The sequence below is a fragment of the Cervus elaphus genome, chromosome 22 (genome assembly GCF_910594005.1).
Source record: "Cervus elaphus chromosome 22, mCerEla1.1, whole genome shotgun sequence".
NCBI lineage: Eukaryota > Metazoa > Chordata > Mammalia > Artiodactyla > Cervidae > Cervus > Cervus elaphus.
In genome coordinates, this window is record NC_057836.1 from 53,264,078 (window position 1) to 53,287,903 (window position 23,826).

The following is a 23,826-nucleotide window of genomic DNA, read 5'->3' on the forward strand; positions in this document are numbered from 1 at the left end:
CCAATCCATTTTGGTACTCATTGGAATATATATTGTAAATATATCTAACATTGGCCATGACCTCTTTTTTGCTTCTGGAAATACACAGTAGAGCTTCTGTACTAACAGAGAGCTAAAATGACCTTTAAAATGATCATTTTTCTTTCTAGAGAAAATGTAATAATTTGGGGAACTAGAAGCCTTATAAGCATCAGCATATGCTGGTTCTCGATTCCCTCCACCCCCTCCAGGCTGCATTGCATCCCCTGCCCAGCCTAAAACTCCTTCATAATCATTTACTTCAACTGGCTACCCACACTAGCAACTTGAAAGTCACCCTTGATTCTGCCCTCCTCCCTTCTCCTCACTATGTCAGTCACTGTGGTTTTCTCATTTTTAGTCTCACGTCTGACCATGTGCCTCCATGCCATTGCTGTGTAGTTCAAGCCCTCATCATTTCTCACTTGATTTATTTTAATTGCTCCTCTGGGGTTTTTCTATTCTTTTTCAGTCCATCACTAAAAACTTAGTGGATGTCTTCATATAGTTCATCTGTTGATACATACAAGTCTTCCTGTGACTCTCTGCTGCCCCTAGCATGCGCTCTGACATCTTAGAATTGCAAATAACTGCATTTATCATCGAGGCTCTGGCTTCATTTCTTGCCACTCATCTGTGCATCCCTGCCTCTCGCAGCTGCAGCAGACTGCTTACATGGTTCTCTGACGGTACCATTTTCCTGGTGTCTTTGAAGATTTGTATTCTTCCCCATGGAACTTCCTTCCCCCATCTTACTGGCCAGGCTGATTTCATGTTGTTTAAGATCCCATTTAGGTATCACCCTTTTAAGAAGTTAGTGGATGACTTCCAAGGGGAGAACCCCCAGGACCCCCAGTACTTTCTTGATGTATCTCACTTAGCAAGTTTGAGCACACGTCATTGTCTGTAAATGTTGAGAAACATTCAGCTGCAAGGTGGTGCCAAGTTTTAGGGTAGAATTCCAGTAACAGTTAACGTTGTCTTACAGAAAAGCTGCTCCTCAACCACAGCCTGGAGCCTGAATTCTGACCCATTACCTCATGAGTACATGCCATTGGTCACAAGGGGCGCTGGTTGGAGTAGGGTGACTCACTATAACCTATCACCACTACCACTAGAAAACCAGCTGCAACTACATTTAGCTAGATATGATAAGTGGAATCAACCACCTTGTTAAAGAGGACTTCTGTCACTTTAGGAATCATGTTTACATAAAAGTTAAGGAGCCTTGCTTTAAGGAGAAAGCCTGAGATGAAGAAGAAAATGTGCCATCCAAGGAAATAGTGTGCTTTTATTTAGAATATTAGGTATATATTAAGCCTAAGCCAAGAACTTTCAGTAAAGATGGTTCTTTTCTCTTTTAAAGTATAAACATAAACTTTTTTTTAGCCCTAGGTAGTGAGAGAGACTTATGTAACTGTAGGAAGAAGTAGTCTAAACCTGTTTGCACAGATTTATATTTAGATTTCCTGTTCTTTGTCTGAACAAAGAGCAAAACTGAGGTTAATATAGGAATAAATACTGATCAGAAAATACGCTGTTATTCAATTAGCTTGTGTTTATAACAGTTTGGAAACTAAGAGTACGTGACTTTGAACCAAAACAGTTTACTTGACAAGGGAGAAGAGAACCTGGCTGTTTTCCTACAAAAATGACCATCACTGAATTTTAGAAAGTCTATAAAACTGAAGAAAATGCCAGTAATTACCAAATAAATAGTATTTGTTTGCTACTTAATCTTCTTAGAAATCTAAGTTTTTAAAAATGACAATAGGGCTTATATAACCAAGACTTAGTTCTTGGTTCTAGCTTGTAAAAATTAGTTCTTAGCTTGTAAAAATTAGTTTTAAAAAATTCAATGAATTAAAAAGATATGTGAATAATACCTTTGTCATCATACACACAAGTTGATGGAAAGGAAAGAAAATAGAAAATTTTCAGGTTGATCTGTTTTAGAAATACAGAGCAGATAAATCATGCCTTATAAATTTTTTCAATGCCTAGATTCTCTTACCAAGAAAAGGAAAAATGTTTCTCCCTATCCTATTCTATGGTTTCATTTATGTCCCATAACTAAGGTTACTATTGCTAGTAATTACTACTTTTACTACTCCAAGATAAATAGTCTAGCCTCTGAACCTGTCCAGCAAGAGATGCAGTTCATGATGGTTAAGTCTCCGTCTAAGGCAGACTTTAGAAATGGCCTACTTGCTGAGGTCCAGATTCTGCCCTGCCCCTTTCTAGCTGTATGACCCTGAACTAATTACCTAATCAATCTGTGCATCCGTTTCCTCGTAAATGTGAAATAGAAGAGTTCACCCTTTATAGATTCATTCAGAGTAAGCAAGCACTCAAAACAGCTCTGGACAAGCAGTAAATGTTCAGTAAATGTTAGTTGTGATTTATGAATGTTTTAATGGAAGAATATGTAGCAAGTTCTAAACAATTGGATTTACCAGGCTCTCAGATCACAACTTGTTTATAGTCCTGTAGTTGCCTGTATACCATTGTGGTCTCAACACAGACATATTTAATGTACACAGAGTAATTATCCTTTTGAGTTATATTCTCTGTTTTCCAAAACTGAAAAATCTGTATTTTCAACTTTGTAGTAAAGAACAGACTTCTGAAATTTAAATTTAACTGGCCACATTCTTAATGTTAGTAGGAGAGTGCAGTTTGCAGCATACTGATTTGGCTAAAGAAATTGAGTTATGCAGGCTTTAAACAGAACCAGCTCAGTTGGCATTTGTCCTGGATATATCTATTCAAAAGACATTTATACCCTTTTCTCAGACTGTGCAGTGACCATGACTGTGGTTGCCAGGAATAAAAGTAACCACCTCAGCCTACTTCTCACTGAGATGAGAGATTTATTAGTGTTAACCAAAAGGATACTGGAAAGCAAGAAAACTTTATTTAATTATATTCAAGGCATATCCAGCAGACTTTCTTGCCCTCTAAGGGCATTCCTTATCTGCCAGTGATTTGCCTGTCTCCTGCTACCGAAGAACATAATGGATTAAAGGTTGGATTTTGACTAGTTGAGCATAGAATTGATCTCAATTCCCCAACTGAACAATTCCAAAAACAGGTTTTTTTATTTGTTCCATTTTTCTAGTTCTTGCTGAACTGGTATTCCATTCAAGGTAATTACCAGTCCTTGGTGACAGAGGATGAGACAGAGGGGCAACAGAGGATGAGATGGTTGGATGATATCACCTATTCAATGGACATGAGTTTGAGCAAACTCTGGGAGATAGTGAAAGACAGGGAAGCCTGGCGTGCTGTAGTTCATGGGGCCACAAAGAGTCAGACATGACTTAGCAACTGAACAACAACAACCAGTCCTTGACCACTGACTGGCATACTGGCTGGAAAATATAGGACAGGAAAAAACAATGTCAGAAAACTGTGATTAGTCCACTGTTGGAGACTTTGATCACAAGAGTCAGTTCAGTTCAGTTCAATTGCTCAGTCGTGTCCAACTTTTTGCAACCCCATGAACTGCAGCACGCCAGGCCTCCCTGTCCATCACCAACTCCCAGAGTCCAACCAAACCCATGTCCATTGAGTCGGTGATGCCATCCAACCGTCTCATCCTCTGTTGTCCCCTTCTCCTCCTGCCCTCAATCTTTCCCAGCATCAGGGTCTTTTCCAATGAGTGGGGTCTTGTCAAATGAGTCAGCTCTTCTCATCAGGTGTCCAAAGTACTGGAGTTTGAGCTTCAACATCAGTCCTTCGAATGAACACCCAGGACCAATCTCCTTTAGGATGGACTGGTTGGATCTCCTTGCAGTCCAAGGGACTCTCAAGAGTCTTCTCCAACACCACAGTTCAAAAGCATCAATCCTTTGGTGCTCACCTTTCCTTATAGTCCAACTCTCACATCCATACATGACCACTGGAAAAACCATAGCCTTGACTAGATGGACCTTTGTTGACAAAGTAATGTCTCTGCTTTTTGATATGCTGTCTAGGTTGGTCATAACTTTCCTTCCAAGAAATAAGCGTCTTTTAATTTCATGCGGCAGTCACCATCTGCAGTGATTTTGAAGCCCAAAAAAATAAAGTCAGCCACTGTTTCACTGTTTCCCTGTCTATTTCCCATGAAGTGATGGGACCAGATGCCATGATCTTAGTTTTCTGAATGTTGAGCTTTAAGCCAACTTTTTCACGCTCCTCTTTCACTTTCATCAAGAGGCTCTTTAGTTCCTCTTCACTTTCTGCCATAAGGGTGGTGTCATCTGCATATCTGAGGTTATTGATATTTCTCCCAGCAATCTTGATTCCAGCTTGTGCTTCTTCCAGCCCAGCATTTCTCATGATGTACTCTGCATATAAGTTAAATAAGCAAGGTGACACTATACAGCCTTGACGTACTCCTTTTCCTATTTGGAACCAGTCTGTTGTTCCATGTCCAGTTGTAACTGTTGCTTCACAACAGTAAGAGATAAGAGATAATAAAAATATTGAAGAAATAGTGTTAAAAACAGTTGGGGTCTACCTTCTAGCAAGCAAGAAGTTAGGGGAGCTATTGGGATGTAAAGAACCCCAAGGTAAACAGGAGAAAAGCATCTTACCTAGGATAGTTAGCTTCCTTTTTCTTTATCATATTAGGTATTACATTGTTTCTCTGGCTGGGGAATCTGCTTATCACAGCAAAGAACAGGTATACCTGCCTTGATGGGCATTCAAATTCTCAATTGCAAGTTTTTGTGTTTATCAAAATTTCATTTATTATCTGAATTCTCATTTATTGTCTTTGAACCAATTAATTATTATTAATTATATATTTGAGCTGAGAAAATAAATGTAGCACTGAAATGCAAAAAAAAAAAATAGAAAAGACCAAAGTGTGTGTAGTTTGAGTAAATATAATGCTGAAATCAGTCTTACTAGTTACTGTACTCAAAATTGTCTTTTTTTTTTTTTTAACTATCCCAGATGTCTATATAGTCAATGTAATCTTAGTTCAGGAATTCAGTGTTTGGCTGTTTGTTTAAGACCACTTACTGCCATTGCATAGGTGGCTCAGGTGGTAAAGAATCTGTCTGCAACACAGGCAGACCTGAGTTCGATCCCTGGGTCAGGAAGATCCCCTGGAGCAGGGAATGGCAACCCACTCCAGTATTCTTGCTTGGAGAATCCCATGGACCGAGGAACATGGCGGGCTACAGTCCATGGGGTCAGAAAGAGTCGGACACGGCTGAGCGACCAGCACTGAGAATGACACTAGTTGACAGGTGTCGTGTGACGTTATGACTGTGTGCACTGTAGCTGATACTGAAAAGTTGTTTGAATGACTATCACACCCTCTCCCCACAACCCTGCTACTCAGCAGCATTTGCACTAGCAGTGTTTTTGGCACTTCATCTGCTTTAAATTCCACTGTTTTAAATTTAAAGAAAATGAAAAATATCTTTAAACCATTTACTGGTGCATAAATATATGTTTTTCCAAAGAATGTATATAATGTTTGCCATCAAAGTGGTTTTGCTTTTAAGCACAAATGTAAATCTCTTTTTAATGAAAACAAATCAGATCAATGATATTTATATTTTAAGAATCCTTTATGTACAGGATCACAGAAACGTAACTCAAACTAGCTAAAGTAAAAAGGGAAGTTATTGATTCATATCCGTAAGAAGTCTAAGTAGGACACAATCAGGGGCACAGCACCATTATTGCTGGCTGCTTGATATTTTCTCTCACCTGTCCCTCAGCCTGCCTTTAATCAAACGTGGCATAATAATCTACTTTTCTCCTACTGCTGATGAGCTTCCTCCTGGAAAACAAGGAATTAGCAAATAATATTTACTTTATATTTTAAATGGCTGTAATATTGCTAGTTTCACCAACTGAAAGGAAAGAGAACCCCCTCTCCATAGTCCATAGCTTATTTCTAGGGAAGCGTTCTGATTGTCCCTGTTTGGGTTATGAGCCCTCCCTTACCCCAGTCTCTTTACAGAGCAGGGTTCTCCAGACCTGCCAGTCCTGGATTCTGTGACTGGAACAAGGAACGGTATAAGGAAAGGAAGAGGACAGTTGACGGTCTTGTTCATGTAAATGGGAGAAAGATGACAGAAATAACATGCACACAGCATCCTGTTTGCTAAAAAGTACTAATTTGTATGTGGTTAGTCCTTTCCTTTCTAAATTTTGGCTCAGTTTTAGTTGAGGTCAACCTAGTAATCTTTGAAAATATCTCTTTTTAAAGAAATTAAACAGTAAGGAGTTTAAAGTTAAACTTTAAAAATTTTGCTTTTACTGACTTTAATTGATAATCTTAATGCCACAAATTATATAAATATGCTTATTAAAATATAGCTACCAATATAACCACTAAAGATTTAGATTTTTTAAATATATACATGATAAATCGTGAATATGACTTCATATTTTTTTCTGCATTTTGCTGACATAGTCGTTTTTAGTGATTCATGTGTATGTTTAAAATACTAAGAGTATTGTGAAATCTTCATTTCCACATTTTAGTATTGAAGTATGACTAGTAGTTTAAAGTAGCAACCATTTAAAACATATCTTTAAAGCTTCTTTCTATGAAAGAAAATTAAAAGGTATGCATGCCCACCCCCCACCCCCCGCCACACACACACAGAATCAAGCCAGAGCAGTTCTGATCATTAAAAAGCCAAATACTGTTTCCCCTAAGAATATTAATATGAATATCCAGTCTGGAAATGCTGTTAAGAGTTTTATTATTACATTAACATTTTTAAAGCTTTATAACTTATAAAATGTTTTCATGTATATAACCTCATTTGATTTTCACAATTTTTGGAGTTTTTTATATAACAAAAGGAACTCTAGTATGTAGCTTTTCTTTTGTTTTCATAGCAATTACAATTCAAAGTAGCTTTAAATTTATTTTAAAAATGAATGAGGGCAAGCAAACAATTATCAGTAAGAATATGAAGAAATTGTAATCCTTGTGCAGTCTGGGTGGGAATGTAAAATTATATCATTGCTATGGAAAGCAGTATGGCAGTTTCTCCAAAAATCCCTTCTGGGCATATACTGAAAGTGAAAGCAGAGATTCAGATAGATGCTTGTACACTCATGTTCATAGCAGCATTTTTCACAATAGTCCAGACGTAGAAACCACCCAAACACCCATCCACAAGTGAATGGATGAACAAAATGTATTGTCTGCACACAGTGAAGTGTTATTAATCTTAAAGTTGAAAGGAAATTCTGATACATGGTACAATATGGATGGATCTTGAAGACATGATAAATGAAAGAAGACAGTCACAAAAAGACAGGTATTGAATAATTCCACCTACATGAGGTACCTAGAGTAGACAAATTCAGAGGAAGTAGAGGAGTGGTTGTCACAGGCTAGAAGGAGAGAAAAATGAGGAGTTATTGTTTAAGTGGTACAGAGTTTCAGTTTTGCAACATGAAAAGAATCCTGGAGGTTGGTTAGGTGGTGATGATTGCACAATACTGTGAATGTACTCAACACCCCTTTTTTTTTCCATTTATTTTTATTTATTAGTTGGAGGCTAATTACTTTATAATATTGTAGTGGTTTTTGTCATACATTGACATGCATCAGCCATGGATTTACATGTATTCCCCATCCCGATCCCCCCTCCCACCTCCCTCTCCACCTGATTCCTCTGGATCTTCCCAGTGCACCAGGCCCGAGCACTTGTCTCATGCATCCAACCTAGGCTGGCGATCTGTTTCACCCTAGATAATATACATGTTTCGATGCTGTTCTCTTGAAACATCCCACCCTTACCTTCTCCTACAGAGTCCAAAAGTCTGTTCTGTACATCAGTGTCTCTTTTTCTGTTTTGCATATAGGGTTATCATTACCATCTTTCTAAATTCCGTATATATGCGTTAGTATACTCTAACGGTCTTTATCTTTCTGGCTTACTTCACTCTGTATAATGGGCTCCAGTTTCATCCATCTCATTAGAACTGATTCAAATGAATTCTTTTTAATGGCTGAGTAATATTCCATGGTGTATATGTACCACAGCTTCCTTATCCGTTCGTCTGCTGATGGGCATCTAGGTTGCTTCCATGTCCTGGCTATTATAAACAGTGCTGCAATGAACATTGGAGTACACATGTCTCTTTCAGATCTGGTTTCCTCGGTGTGTATGCCCAGAAGTGGGATTGCTGGGTCATATGGCAGTTCTAGTTCCAGTTTTTTAAGGAATCTCCACACTGTTCTCCATAGTGGCTGTACTAGTTTGCATTCCCACCAACAGTGTAAGAGGGTTCCCTTTTCTCCACACCCTCTCCAGCATTTATTGCTTGTAGACTTTTGGATAGCAGCCATCCTGACTGGCGTGTAATGGTACCTCATTGTGGTTTTGATTTGCATTTCTCTGATAATGAGTGATGTTGTACCACAATAAAAGAAATGAGAAAAGAAAGAAATGAGTGAAGATAGAGAATAACAAGTGTTGACAAGGATATGGAGAAATTATAACTCTCATATTCTGATGGAAATGTAAAATGATGCATTCACTGGGGAAAACAGTTTGACAATTCCTCAAAAAGTCAAACATGGAGTTAACCACATGACTCAGCAGTTCTGCTTAACTTGTACACAAATGTTCCACTAGCATTATTCATAGCAGCCAAAAAGTAGAAATAACCTAAATGTTCATCAACTGATGAATGGATAAACAAATTGGCATATCCATGCAATGGAATAATATTCAGCCATAAAAAGGAATAAGGTACTGATAAATGATACAACATGGAAGAACCTTGAAAACATTTTATTAAGTGAAAGAATCCTGACAAAACGGCTAAATATCCTTGATCCTATTTATATGAAATGTCCTGAATAGACAAATCCATAGACACAGAAAAGTAGATTCATGGTCGTCAAGAGGATGAGGGTGAAAGGAAAGGGAACTTGTCTGCTAATGAGTTTTAGGTTTCTTTTTGGAATAATGAAAATGTTCTAGAATTAGATAGCAGTAATGGTTGCAGTAATGGTGAAGCGTCTGCCTACAATGCAGGAGACCCGGGTTCAGTTCCTGGATCGGGAAGATCTGGAGAAGGAAATGGCAACCCACTCCAGTATTCTTGCCTGGAAAATCCCATGGATGGAGGAACCTGGTAGGCTACAGTCCGTGGGGTCACAAAGAGTTGGACACGACTGAGCGACTTCACTTTCAATGGTTGTACAACCTTGTGAATATACTAAAAAAAAACTCTAATTTGTACAATTTTAAATGGTGGGTTTTATGGTATGTGAATTATATCTCAATTGAAAAAATAAATGACTTCTTAAGTGTCCATCAACAGATGAATGGTTAAAGACCTGGTGTATATATATATCCAATAGAATATTATTCAACCATACAAAAGAATGAAGTTTTGCCATTTGGATGAACTTTGAGGGTATTATGCTAAGTGAAGCAAGTCAGGCAGAGAAAGACAAATACTGTATACCACTAATACGTGTGGAATCTGAAAAAATCAAACTCTAGTGAGTATAACAAAAAAGATGCAAACTCACAGATATAGAGAAAAACTAGTGGTTAACAGTGGGAGAGAGAGGTGGGGAAGGGCAGTATCGAGAGGGGATTAAAAGGTTCAAACTTATACATAAGTAAGTTACAAGGATATATTGTACAGCACAGAGTATATAGCCATTATTTTATAATGACTGTAAATAGAATATTACCTTTAAAAATTGTGAATCACTGCATTGTACACCTGTGACATATAATTATGTACACCAGCTATACTTAGATTTTTTTTAAAAATGACTTCTTAAAATTCCTAAACTTAGTTGTGTGATTTCACTGAAAGTTGACATTTCATATAACTTCTCTCCACTCTCCACCTATTGTCCCTACCAAATGGCCTAATCTCATCTACTGTTTTACCCCAGTTACTTTATTTATACCCTAGCTACCAAAAGATTTATAGGTCCCAAATGCATTGTGCTGTACCATCCCTGTTTTTTCCTTTACTCAGAATGCTCTCATCCCCACTTACTCCCACATTTTCTGTTCTGACAAATTCATGCCTGTCCCAACACCCTTCACAAGCGTCTTCACCTTTCTTGAGTTTTCTGTGACTGACGCTAGTAGAATGAATTACCTTTTCCTTTCAAACAAGTGTAGTTAGTACAACTATATTTTGTGTATCACACTATATAACAATAGTTTATTTCTTTCTGTCTCCCCCACTAAATTATCAACTTCAGAGCAGCAACTACTTACTATTTGTTTCTATACCTGAAGCACCTAAAAACTTTCTTGGCCAAGTAGTAGGTACATGATAGCAATGAGAATCATAATCATAATGATAGCCGTTATTTAATATACCTACTATGTGCCACATGACAAACATAACATATTAAAAAGCAGAGACATCACTCTGCTGACAAAGGTCAGTATAGTCAAACCTATGGTTTTTGCAGTAGTCATGTATGGGTGTGAGAGTTGAACAATAAAAAAGGCCAAGCAATGAAGAATTGATGCTTTTGAACTGTGAGAAGACTCTTGAGAGTCCCTTGAACTGCACGGAGATCAAACCAGTCAATCCTAAAGGGAATCAGTCCTGAATATTCAATGGAAGGACTGATGCTGAAGCGGAAGCTCCAATACTTTGGCCACCTGATGCAAAGAGCCGATTCATTGGAAAAGCCTCTGATACTGGGAAAGACTGAAGGCAAGAGGAGAAGAGGACAACAGAGGATGAGATGATTGGATGGCATCACCAACTCAATGGACATGAGTTTGAGCAAATTCTGGGAGATGGTGAAGGACAGGGAGGTGTAGCATGCTATGGTTCATGGGGTTGGAAAGAGTCGGGGCATGACTGAGTGACTGAACAACAATGTGCCACATATTATTCAGTGTTTTTGCCGTTAGTAATTCATCCTAATATTCACAGCAATCCAGTCAGTCAGTTGGGTTCACAGTGTCGTTAAATAGCTTCCCCAAAGTTACTCAGAAGCTACATAGCAAGGCTAGGATTTGAACCCAGTATTTATACCCACTACTAATAGAGTTCTTGCTTCTGTGGAGAATAATGAAGACTGTGTTCCCATGTTAGCATTTTAGGCAGTGGCACATCAATCAAAACCACTAAATGCTGTACTTAGCTCTAACACTTTATTATGCTGAGTACATTCCTCATGGGCATAATCTAAAAATTTTTATTTATTTTAATTGGAGGCTAATTAGTTTACAATATTGCAGTGGTTTTGCCATACATTGACATGAATCAGTCATGGGTGTACATGTGTTCTCCATCCTGAACCCCCCTCCCACCTCCATCCCCATCCCATCCCTCAGGGCCATCCCAGTGCACCAGCCCTGAGTGTCCTGTCTCATGTATTGAACCTGGACTGGTGATCTGTTTCACATATGGTAATATACATGTTTCAATGCTACTCTCTCAAATCATCCCACCCTCGCCTTCTCCCAGAGTCCAAAAGACTGTTCTATACATCTGTATCTCTTGCTGTCTCACATATAGGGTCATCATTACCATCTTTCTAAATTCCATATATATGCACGTTAGTATACTGTATTGGTGTTTTTCTTTCTAACTTACTTCACTCTGTATAATAGGCTCCAGTTTCATCCACCTCATTAGAACTGATTCAAATGTATTCTTTTTAATGGCTGAGTAATATTCCATTGTGTATATGTACCACAACTTTCTTATCCATTCGTCTGCCGATGGACATCTAGGTTGCTTCCATGTCCTGGCTGTTATAAACAGTGCTGCAGTGAACATTGGGGTACATGTGTCTCTTTCAATTCTGGTTTCCTCAGTGTGTATGCCCAGCAGTGGGACTGCTGGGTCGTATGGCAGTTCTATTTCCAGTTTTCTTAAGGAATCTGCACACTGTTCTCCATAATGACTGTACTAGTTTGCATTCCCACCAACAGCGTATGAAGGTTCCCTTTTCTCCACAGCCTCTCCAGAATTTATTGTTTGTAGACGTTTGGATAGCAGCCATTCTGACCAGCGTGAGTGAGATGGTACCTCATTGTGGTTTTGATTTGCATTTCTCTGATAATGAGTGATGTTGAGCATCTTTTCATGTGTTTGTTAGCCATCTGTATGTCTTCTTTGGAGAAATGTCTGTTTGGTTCTTTGGCCCATTATTTGATTGGGTCATTTATTTTTCTGGAATTGAGCTACAGGAGCTGCTTGTATATTTTTGAGATTAATCCTTTGTCTGTTTCTTCATTTGCTATTATTTTCTCCCATTCTGAAGGCTGTCTTTTCATCTTGCTTACAGTTTCCTTCATTGTGCAAAATCTTTTAAGTTTAATTAGGTCCCATTTGCTTATTTTTGCTTTTATTTCCATTACTCTGGGAGGTGGGTCATAGAGAATCCTGCTGTGATTTACATCAGAGAGTGTTTTGCCTATGTTTTCCTCTAGGAGTTTTATAGTTTCTGGTCTTACATTTAGATCTTTAATCCATTTTGAGTTTATTTTTGTATATGGTATTAGAAGGTGTTCTAGTTTCATTTTTTTACAAGTGGTTGACCAATTTTCCCACCACCACTTGTCAAAGAGATTGTCTTTTCTCCATTGTATATTCTTGCCTCCTTTGTCAAAAATAAGGTGTCTATAGGTGCATGGATTTACCTTTGGGCTTTCTATTTTGTTCCATTGATCTATATTTCTGTCTTTGTGTCAGTACCATACTGTCTTGATGACTGTAGCTTTGTAGTATAGCCTGAAGTCAGGCAGGTTGATTCCTCCAGGTCCATATTTCCACACAAACTGTGAAATTATTTGTTCTAGTTCTGTGGAAAAAACCGTTGGTAGCTTGATAGGGATTGCATTGAATCTATAGATTGCTTTGGCTAGTATACTCATTTTCACTATATTGATTCTTCTGATCCATGAACATGGTATATTTCTCCATCTATTTGTGTCATCTTTGATTTCTTTCATCAGTGTTTTATAGTTTTCTATATATAGGTCTTTTGTTTCTTTAAGTAGATTTATTCCTAAGTATTTTATTCTTTTCGTTGCAATGGTGAATGGAATTGTTTCCTTAGTTTCTGTTTTCTCATTGTTACTGTATAGGCATGCAAGGGATTTCTGCATGTTAATTTTATATCCTGCAACTTTCCTATATTCATTGATTAGCTCTAGTAATTTTCTGGTGGCGTCTTTAGGGTTTTCTATGTAGAGGATCATGTCATCTGCAAACAGTGAAAGTTTTATTTCTTCTTTTCCAATCTGGGTTCCTTTTATTTCTTTTTCTTCTCTGATGCTATGGCTAAAACTTCCAAAACTATGTTGACTAGTAGTGGTGAGAGTGGGCACCCTTGCTTGTTCCTGACTTTAGGGGAAATGCTTTCAGTTTTTCACCATTGAGGATAATGTTTTCTATGGGTTTGTCATATATAGCTTTTATTATGTTGAGGTATGTTCCTTCTATTCCTGCTTTCCGGAGGGTTTTTATCATAATGGAATGTTGAATTTTGTCAAAGGCTTTCTCTGCATCTGTTGAGATAATCGTATGGTTTTTATCTTTCAGTTTGTTAATGTGGTGTATTACATTGATTGATTTGTGGATATTGAAAGAATCCTTGCATCCCTGGGATAAAGCCCACTTGGTCATGATGTATGATCTTTTTAATATGTTGTTGAATTCTGTTTGCTAAGATTTTGTTAAGGATTTTTGCATCTATATTCATCAGTGATAGTGGCCTTTAGTTTTCTTTTTTTGTGGCATCTTTGTCTAGTTTTGGTATTAGGGTGATGGTGGCCTCATAGAATGAGTTTGGAAGTTTACCTTCTTCTGCAATTTTCTGGAAGAGTTTGAGTAGGATGGGTGTTAGCTCTTTTCTAAATTTTTGGTAGAATTCAGCTGTGAAGCCATCTGGTCCTGGGCTTTTGTTTGCTGGAAGATTTCTGATTACAGTTTCAATTTCTGTGCTTGGGATGGGTCTGTTAAGATTTTCTATTTCTTCCTGGTTCAGTTTTGGAAAGTTATACTTTTCTAAGAATTTGTCCATTTCTTCCAAGTTGTCCATTTTATTGGCATGTAGTTGCTGATAGTAGTCTCTTATGATCCTTTGTCTTTCTGTGTTGTCTGTTGTGATTTCTCCATTTTCATTTCTAATTTTGTTGATTTGATTTGTCTCCCTTTGTTTCTTGATGAGTCTGGCTAATGGTTTGTCTATTTTATTTATCTTCTCAAAGAACCATTTTTTGGCTTTGTTGGGTTTTGCTATGGTCTCTTTTGCTTCTTTTGCATTTATTTCTGCCCTGATTTTTATGATTTCTTTCCTTCTACTAACCCTGGGGTTCTTCATTTCTTCCTTTTCTTGTTGCTTTAGGTTTAGAGTTAGGTTATTTATTTGACTTTTTTCTTGTTTCTTGAGATAAGCTCATATTGCTGTGAACCTTCCCCTTAGCATTGCTTTTACTGAGTCCCATAGGTTTTGGGTTGTTGTGTTTTCATTTTCATTCGTTTCTATGCAGACTTTTCTTTCTTTTTTGATTTTTTTCTGTGATTTGTTGGTTATTCAGAAGCATGTTGGTTAGTTCCATGTGTTGGAATTTTTAGTAGTTTTTTCCCTTTAGTTGACATCTAATCTTCCTGCATTGTGATCAGAAAAGATGCTTGGAATTATTTCAATTTTTTTGAATTTACCAAGGCTAGATTTATGGCCTAGGATGTGATCTGTTCTGGAGAAGGTTCCATGTGCACTTGAGAAAAAGGTGAAATTCATTGTTTTGGGGTGAAATGTCCTATAGATATCAATTAGGTCTAACTGGTCCATTGTATCATTTAAAGTTTGTGTTTCCTTGCTAATTTTCTGTTCAGTTGATCTATCCATAGATGTGAGTGGCGTATTAAAGTATCCCACTATTATTGTGTTACTCTTAATTTCCCCTTTCATACTTGTTAGCATTTGCCTTACAAATTGTGGTTCTCCTATGTTGGGGGCATATATAATTGTTATATCTTCTTCTTGGATTGATCCTTTGATCATTATGTAGTGTCCTTCTTTGTCTCCTTTCACAGCCTTTATTTCCAAGTCTATTTTACCTGATATGAGTATTGCTACTCCTGCTTTCTTTTGGTCTCCATTTGCGTGAAATATCTTTTTCCAGCCCTTCACTTTCAGTCTATATGTGTCCCTTGTTTTGAGGTGGGTCTCTTGTAGACAGCATATATAGGGGTCTTGTTTTTGTATCCATTCAGCCAGTCTTTGTCTTTTGGTTGGGGCATTCAACCCATTTACATTAAAGGTAATTATTGATAAGTATGACCCCATTGGCATTTACTTTGTTGTTTTGGGTTTGCGTTTATACATCTTTTCTGTGTTTCCTGTCTAGAGAAGATCCTTTAGCATTTGTTGAAGAGCTGGTTTGGTGGTGCCGAATTCTCTCAGCTTTTGCTTGTCTGTAAAGCTTTTGAATTCTCCTTCATATCTGAATGAGATCCTTGCTGGGTACAGTAATCTGGCTTGTAGGTTTTTCTCTTTCATCACTTTAAGTGTGTCCTGCCATTCCCTTCTGGCCTGAAGAGTTTCTATTGAAAGATCAGCTGTTATCCTTATGGGAATCCCCTTATGTGTTATTTGTTGTTTCTCCCTTGCTGCTTTTAATATTTGTTCTTTGTGTTTGATCTTTGTTAATTTGATTAATATATGTCTTGGGGTGTTTTGCCTTGGGTTTATTCTGTCTGGGACTCTCTGGATTTCTTGGACTTGGGTAGTTATTTCCTTCCCCATTTTAGGAAGTTTTCAACTATTATATCCTCAAGTATTTTCTCATGGCCTTTCTTTTTGTCTTCTTCTGGGACTCCTATGATTCAAATGTTGGGGTGTTTAGCATTGTCCCAGAGGTCTCTGAGGTTGTCCTCATTTCTTTTAATTCTTTTTTCTTTTTTCCTCTCTGCTTCATTTATTTCCACCATTCTATCTTCCAACTTACTTAATCTATCTTCTGCCTCAGTTATTCTACTGTTGGTTCCCTCCAGAGTGTTTTTTATTTCATTTATTGCATTATTCATTATTGATTGACTCTTTTTTATTTCTTCTAGGTCCTTGTTAAACATTTCTTGCATCTTCTCAGTCCTTGTCTCCAGGCTATTTATCTGTAACTCCATTTTGTTTTCAAGATTTTGGATCATTTTTACTATCATTATTCTGAATTCTTTTTCAGGTAGCCTCCCTATCTCCTCCTCTTTTGTTTGATTTGGCGGGCATTTATCATGTTCCTTTACCTGCTGAGTATTTCTCTGCCTTTTCATCTTGTTTAGATTGCTGTGTTTGGGGTGGCCTTTCTGTATTCTGGCAGTTTGTGGTTCTTCTTTATTGTGGAGGTTTATCCCTGTGGGTGGGGTTGGACGAGTGGCTTGTCAAGGTTTCCTGGTTAGGGAAGTTTGTGTCGGTGTTCTGGTGGGTGGAGCTGGATTTCTTCTCTCTAGAGTGCAGTGAAGTGTCCAGTGGTGAGTTTTGAGATGTCTATGTGTTTGGTGTGGCTTTGGGCAGCCTGTATATTAAAGCTCAGGGCTATGTTCCTGTGTTGCTGGAGAATTAGCGTGGTATGTCTTGCTCTGGAACTTGTTGGCTCTTGGTTGGAGCTTGGTTTCAGTGTAGGTATGGAGGCTTTTGATGAGTTCTTATCGATTAATGTTCCCTGGATTCAGGAGTTGTCTGGTGTTCTCAGGTTTTGGATTTAAGCCTCCTGCCTCTGGTTTTCAGTCTTATTCTTACAGTAGCCTCCAGACTTCTCCATTCATAAGCACTTGATGATAAAACATCCAGGTTAATGGAGAAAAGATTCTCCACAGTAAGGGACACCCAGAAAGGGTCACTGAGTTACATGGAGAAGAGAAGAGGGAGGAGGGAGATAAAGGTGACCAGGAGGAGGAGAGGGGCAATCAAAAGGGGAGAGCACAGTCTAGCCAGTAATCAAATCCCTATGTGCTCTCCACTGCCTGGAACACCCAGAGAGGTTGACGAAGTTACATAGAGAAGAGAAGAGGGAGGAAGGAGATAGAGGTGACCAGGATGAGAAGGGGGGGGGTCAAAAGGAGAGAGACAGATCTAGCCAGTTATCAGTTCCCTAAGTGTTTGCCACAGCCCAGAACACCCAAAGAGATTCACCTAGTTGGGTAGAGAAGAGAAGGGGGAAGGGAGGAGATAGAGGTGACCTAGGGGAGAAAAAGAGTCAAAAGGGGGAGAGGGCAGTCAAGCCAGTAGTCACACTCCTAAGTAAAAATGGGTACTGAAGATTGGATTCTTAAAGGTACAAAATTGATAACAAATACCAAAAAACAAAGAGTAGAAATGTAGAGTAGAGGTTAGACTCTCAAAAATACAATATTAAAAAAACAAAATCACAAAAATTAATAAAAAAATACATGAAATTTGCTTTAAAAATAGAATCTTTTTTTCTTGCAAGGTAATAGTAGGTTATAAAAATTAAAATTAAAGGAGCAATAAAGGACTTACAAAAATTTTTTAATTAAAAAAATGATATCTAGGAATTTCTCTGGAGCTGTTGCGGGCAGTATGGGGTCAGTTCAGTCTCAGATAGTTCCTTGATCCAGCTTATACTCCTCAAGGTCTACAGGCCCCTTCCAGTGTAGTTGGTGCTAACTACAGGGTTTTAATCTGTTGCACCTGTCACTTCCAAAGCGGTTCCCTCTGTTTATTTTGGCTTTTTCTGTTTGCAAGTCTCCTGTGTCTAATTTCTGCCCTGACACAGGGGGCGAAGGTGGTCACTTATTTAGGCTCACTTGTTCAGTCATGCAGTGGGGAGGGAGAAACACTGCAAGCGAGTATCACTGGCGAGTGTGGGGAGTGCGCGCAGTGTCTCAGCCCCACTGGTTTGCCCCGCTCATGGAGTGTTTGCTCTCCCCATCTACACTGCTCAGGCCCCAGGTTGCTGTGCAGGGGAACTGTCTAAAGCGGGCCCTGGGTTGCATGCACTTCCCAGGTCTAAGCCGCTCGGGTTAAGGTTCTCGGGTACTACACAAAGGCGCAGACTCGTTGGGCCTGCGTTTTATGCCTTTCCCAGGTCCACGCCGCCCAGGCGACCAGGTGCTTGGTGAGCGCACTCTTCCCAGGTCGGGTGGTGAGTCTTATCACCTCCCCGGTCCCAGCAGCTCGGTTTCCTGGGTGCGCAGCGGGAGCGCCATCTCAGGTGTGCCGTGTGTCTCCTCTGGGGTGCTGATCTCTGGCTGCAACCCTCCTGGTGGATGTCCACCGTCCAGGATCCCAGGAAGACTTGGTTAGCAACTGGGAGCCTGCTCACAGTTTGGTAGAGGATGCCGTCTCTGGGGCCGAGATTGCCCCTTTCTGGCTCTGGCTGTCGCCCGCCTGCCTCCCTGCCTCCAGCAGGGTTCAAAGCCGGCTAGCTCTTCTGTGGTATTCACTCAGTCCTTTGTTCTGTGAGCAGGGCGGCAGTGCCTTAGGTTAGAGCTTTTCACGGGAAAGTTCTCTCTCTCTCTCTTTTCTGTCTCCCTCTGTCTGTCCCACTGTTTGGGTTGCCATCTCACATTAGCTCCCTCAGATTGCCCTCAGGGCATGCAGGCCCAGTCCCTACCCTCAACAGTGCAGCCAGTGCCTCCCTGTTCAGCCCCCGCTTGCTGGTGGCAGATGCGAGTGTCTGGGCTACTTCTCTGCTGGAAGTTGCCATTAGGCACATGATCTGTGGGTTTTATTTGTTTATTTATTTTTCCTCCTGGTTATGTTGCCCTCTGAGATTCCAAAACTCCCCACAGACCCACCAGTGAGAGGGTTTCCTGGTGTTTGAAAACTTCTCCTCTTTTAGGACTCCTTCCCCAGGATGGGTCTCCATCCCTAACTCTTTTGTCTCTCTTTTTATCTTTTATATTTTGTCCTGCCTCCTTTCGAAGACAATGGGCTGCCTTTCTGGGTGCCTGGTGTCCTCTGCCAGTATTCAGAAGTTGTTTTGTGGAATTTTCTCAGCGTTCAAATGATCTTCTGATGAATTTGTGGGGGAGAAAGTAGTCTCCCTGTCCTATTCCTCCACCATCTTAGGACCACCCCCCATAATTTAAAATTGTACAGCAGAGCAAAGGGGTTTATGTTTGACCCATTGCTAGGGAGCAGTGCCAGCATTTCTTCTGTTTCATAGCATGACAGACATGGTATTAAAAACTAAGCCAGAACTCGGCCATAATAACTAATAACATAATTCATGATAACAAGTAAGTAGGAGACTATACATTTTCTTATTTTAGCAATAATTATTATATTAGTGGCAAAGAAGAGTTTTATTTGTTGGTATCTTAAATCTTATTAAGAATCAAGGAACCTGAGGGAAAAATAAGTTTTGTAGCTTTTACTTACTAAAACAGAGCAGCTATATTAGTCTTCCTTTCCCTCTTAGTTTCCCCCAGGTAGACTTTGCTTAATTTGCTTTCTTGGTAAGAGTGAATAGGTGCTGAGTGATAGTGCTGCCACATTGATCAAATGATTTACTAACAAACACTATGGAACCTATCAAGTTGACTTTTTTAATGACACCAATAAATTTCCTGTGGTTTTTTTTTATAGCACATCTATACAAAGCTGCAGTTTAACCATTCTCACATCATCTTGTGCCTAGTGAGTCTTCAAGACATTATTTTTATGAACTCATTCTTCTTATGTTTATCTGATGATAAAACATATAAGTGAAAACACTCAGCAGACATTAAGAACCAACTTTGAACAGTCACTTTCCTCCAGGATTTCCATATTGCCTGTGTTTCTTACTGCCCATTCTTGAAATCTCTTCCATTTTTAAATTACTCCCTTCAGCTTTCCTGAACCTGAAGGTTTTCTTTTTCTTTCCACTTATAGCTTTCCTCTTTCTGTACCTTACGGACACTTGGAGGCTGCAAGGATTTAGCACTGGTCATGCCAGCCTCTCCAGATCACATCTCTGTCTGTCGTTGGGTCTCCATGGTGATGAAAAGCAGAAAGTGCTGAAGCAGCACACTCTGTAAGGACAGGAGGGAACGGCGCCGTGGCCTATACAGGAATAGCCCTGAACCCCCTGGTCCTGGAGAAGCCTGCGAGAAGCGTGCCGTGCTAGAGAGCAGGAAGCACTCAGTTAAGGACGTGGACTTGGCAGATTTATTAGCAGCAGTATTCTAGGATGAACCTCATTTACAGTTAGTGATTTTTTTTTCAACTGGAAAAAGCGTTAAATTTCTTTTTTTTTTCCCTTCTTTTTCAGGAGGCCAGATGCTCCAGTGCCTGATGGTGAAGGTGAAAAAAACACAGAAGAAAGTTCAGATAATGAATCTTCTTTTAGTGACTAAGCTTAATTTTCATAACAATTACATATACGTGTGTTAGTGCACCTTTACCTTCTGTAAGAGAGCCTGAACTGTAGTTAGTTATAACGACATCAAGTGGCTACAGATCTGCCACCAAGCTTCCTCTGTGTTAAAAAAATAAAGCATTTATAATAAGCTGGCAGTATGTCTTGTTACCAAAATAAAGGGCCCTGCTGAGAAATAGAATAGCCTAAATAAAGTACGAAGATGGAGTATTTCAGAGATGCAAGGAGCATGTAGAGTGAAGTCAATGTGAGGTTAGTGATCAAAAACAGACTCAATGCAAAAAAAAAAAATGAATTTGGCAAAGTGAATGATTCAATTTTTGTGAATACTTTAGCATGAAAAGTATTATGTACACTTGTATCATAAGAGTTAAATTTCTGGCAGAAAGTAATACTGGTTTGAAATTTTTTGTGACAACTAGAAGCTTATATATCGCATTTATTGTCGGTCTGGAACTTACTGGTAGTATTTATTAGCAAGTAAAGCTTTTCACAGCTTGTTCATTAATTAGATATACCATCAAAGTCAGATATTTGTCAGCAGAAATTAAATTGTAGGTAGTTTTAGTGTGGTTCAGAGTGAGCTGATGGCAGAAGCTGACAAAAGGATGTGATGTGGGACAAAAGAGGTGTTTTCTGTTATCTACCCCTTGCCTATTCAGAATTGAGTCCCATGTTACATCTCCCCATCACCATATCTTCAAAGTGATGAGCAGTCACACTCTATTGAAGACTACCCAGGAGGATTAGTGAGACAACCTATAGTTCCTGTTTCTACAACTGAACCAAAGACCAAAACTCATATTCATCATCTCCTTCCTGCACCACCAATTTGAGACTTTGCTTGCTCTCTTCCAGAAATTCAGCAGGTCTAGTTTAGCTGCCTCGTAGAGTGACCCAGACCTTCATGCCTTCAGAGATCTAGGGCCTTGGTTACTTTGCCCCTTTTCAGCTACAGTTACCACATTTGTCTGTTTGCTGTTCACACCAGGCATGGAAGCATCAGGAATCAGGCAAATCACTGAATTCCATGAGTTCCAGATACATCTTCCTTGTTTCATTTTGTAGTTGTAATCCTAGCTCCTCATTAACCAACACATTAACTCCCCCCCCCCTTTTTTTTTTGCTTGTTGCCCCAGAGACATGAGCAGTCCAACAGGATCAGTTGGCAGCAGTTCTGTTTTAATCTTACTGTGCTTCTTGATAGAAATGTGCTAGCTTTTTCCTGTTCCCCTGGAATAACCTCCAATCCTGCAGAGCCTAAGGTGGTAAGGGTGGGAAGCACCATTATGCCTGTAGGTCACTGAGAATGCTGGAGGGCCAGTCCTCTTTCTATCCCCTTGGCTCTTAGCTGCATACATCCTAGCAGTTGGGGACATGGAATCACATACTGGCTTTTGGTACAGTGCATGTATCCCATCCTGAAAAACAGCACCCCAACCCTGCAGGCTGTCATCTCCAAGCTGGTGTCTAAGCAGGTACCGTAATAGTTCATCTCATGATTCCTTTTTGACTGCTTCTAGATAATGCTGTATATGTTAGGATCATGGATCCAATAATTCATGTTGCTGTTCATTTGCTGCACAATAGTTCCTTGATCTGAGGTGAAGTAACGCAAGATACCATGTTGGTAATAAGCATTCTGTAGACTATTAGTAATGATAACAGAGGGACTAATGAAAGGGAAAACAAGAATACAGATTAATTTCAATGGGAGAGAATTGCTTCCCTCTCCAAGATGGTGGAAAATTAATGCAAATAACTTGCTCCCAAGTGACTAATTTATCTTCTGGAGTGTTACCAAATCACTGGTCTCTACTGCTGACAGATCGCATATTCAATAGTGGCATAACTACATCAGCCTTAGAGAAAGCCCAAGTTGTTGGATTCACGCATAACCTCTATCTCTGCCATCACACTTACTTCACTTATGGGTTTGTTGTGGAAGCCTTGAGTGGTCAAGGACAAGGCTAGCTGAAATCTACTGAAAGAATCATCCTGTCCACCTAATCTTTGCCTCCTCAGCTGAGTACTCTTTTGTTGACATTCCATGATACAAAAATCTACACACTTTCCTGTAAAAAAAAAGTTACAGAAAAATTTATGTTTATCTTTAACTCAGGCCACATCTTTCTCCATCACCGTGGATGACCAAGTACACTATCTGAAGCTGTGTCTGTCAGGAAGATTTTTTCCCAATCCCTAATCCTTCTAGCCACCTCTGAGAGAGGCTAAGTGTGAAAACCAGCCATTTTTGCCTCACACCAAGATATCAAACTGGTCCACCCAGGAACAAGGCCCACATTTTCCTTCTCTGCCATCTGGTATTTAATACCTCAGCAGTAGCCTTACTTCTTCACTTCTCCCTGTCTCCATGCCCTTTCTCATAAAATTCCATTGCCTTTGATTTCTGGGTGCAACATTCTGCCTCACTTGAGACTTTGAACTTAGTAGACATGTGATTTTCTTTGGGTCAATAGAATGTTAATAAATCTGATCCAAGCAAAAACTTGAAAAATACTTGAGTGATTGGTCTGCCTTCTCGCATGCTTCTGCCACTGATAATGGAAACATGACTGGGATAGTCTGATGGAGAAAGAGATGCATGGAGCAGAACTAAGTTGTTCTAGTGACTTAGCAGCTAATCCCAGGATGTGAGAAGCCCAGCCAAGATCAGAAAACCTCCCTAGCCAATTCCCAGCTGGCCCTTGACACCTCTCAATAATGAATGCTCATGGTTGAGTATCAAAGATTTTTTTGGTTGTTACAAAACATTATTGCAGCAATAAATACTGATACAACTGACCATAGGGGATTCTCTGTGGATCACAGGAGTAGGTTAAGGAGATTCATCACTGCATGAGAAGTAAATGATATGGGAACCTAGGCTACTTGTCTATGTAACTTACATGTGCCCTCTGGACTTACTCAGGCTTGATCCCAGATATATCATTTGCATCAAATAATGGATTGTTACTGTTACTATCTGACCTTATGATTTGATGAATCTGACATCTAGCTCATGATGAGTAGCTGTGGTTAATAACTTGATGTCATATGGGAACAGATTGAGAGTCTGTTAGGCACAGAGGCATGCCAAGGGTTGCTTTTCAAACAATGAAAGGACAAGCCTTTGATCCAGAACCTAATGTTAGTTACTGTTGTTACTGTTAGTTCCTAATGTTACTGTTAGTCTTCTGTTGGAGCTTGTCCGAGATGCCATACAAAACCCACCACAGATATCTGTATCTGTGTAGCATTGATAATCTGTCGTACAGCCTGAGCAGGAGAGCCGCTTGCATCACAGCCTGAGCCTGCCGCAGAGTACTCTCTCTTGCTCTGAGTCCCACTTGAAATGAGAAGCTTTCAACTCTTCCCCAAATAAGAGTGAGAGCAGCATTTAACTTCAGGAGTCAAAGTTACCATCTTAATGGTAGAGGGTGCAAGTTCAATAACTTGTCCTTAACTTGGAGGGTATGTCCCAGTATCC

At 39.4% G+C, this 23,826-nt stretch overlaps 1 protein-coding gene across 2 annotated transcripts in view; it reads left to right on the forward strand.

Moving 5' to 3' along the window:
- WASHC3 (WASH complex subunit 3) overlaps nucleotides 1-20,466 on the forward strand; it is a 56,370-nt gene extending 35,904 nt beyond the window's left edge. For both annotated transcript variants that reach the window (XM_043881381.1, XM_043881382.1), the window contains exon 7: nucleotides 20,229-20,466. In XM_043881381.1, the coding sequence (XP_043737316.1) occupies nucleotides 20,229-20,313 (85 nt within the window). In that variant the 3' untranslated portion in view covers nucleotides 20,314-20,466. The remainder of the gene's footprint in view (nucleotides 1-20,228) is intronic.
- Nucleotides 20,467-23,826: the final 3,360 nt, after the last annotated feature.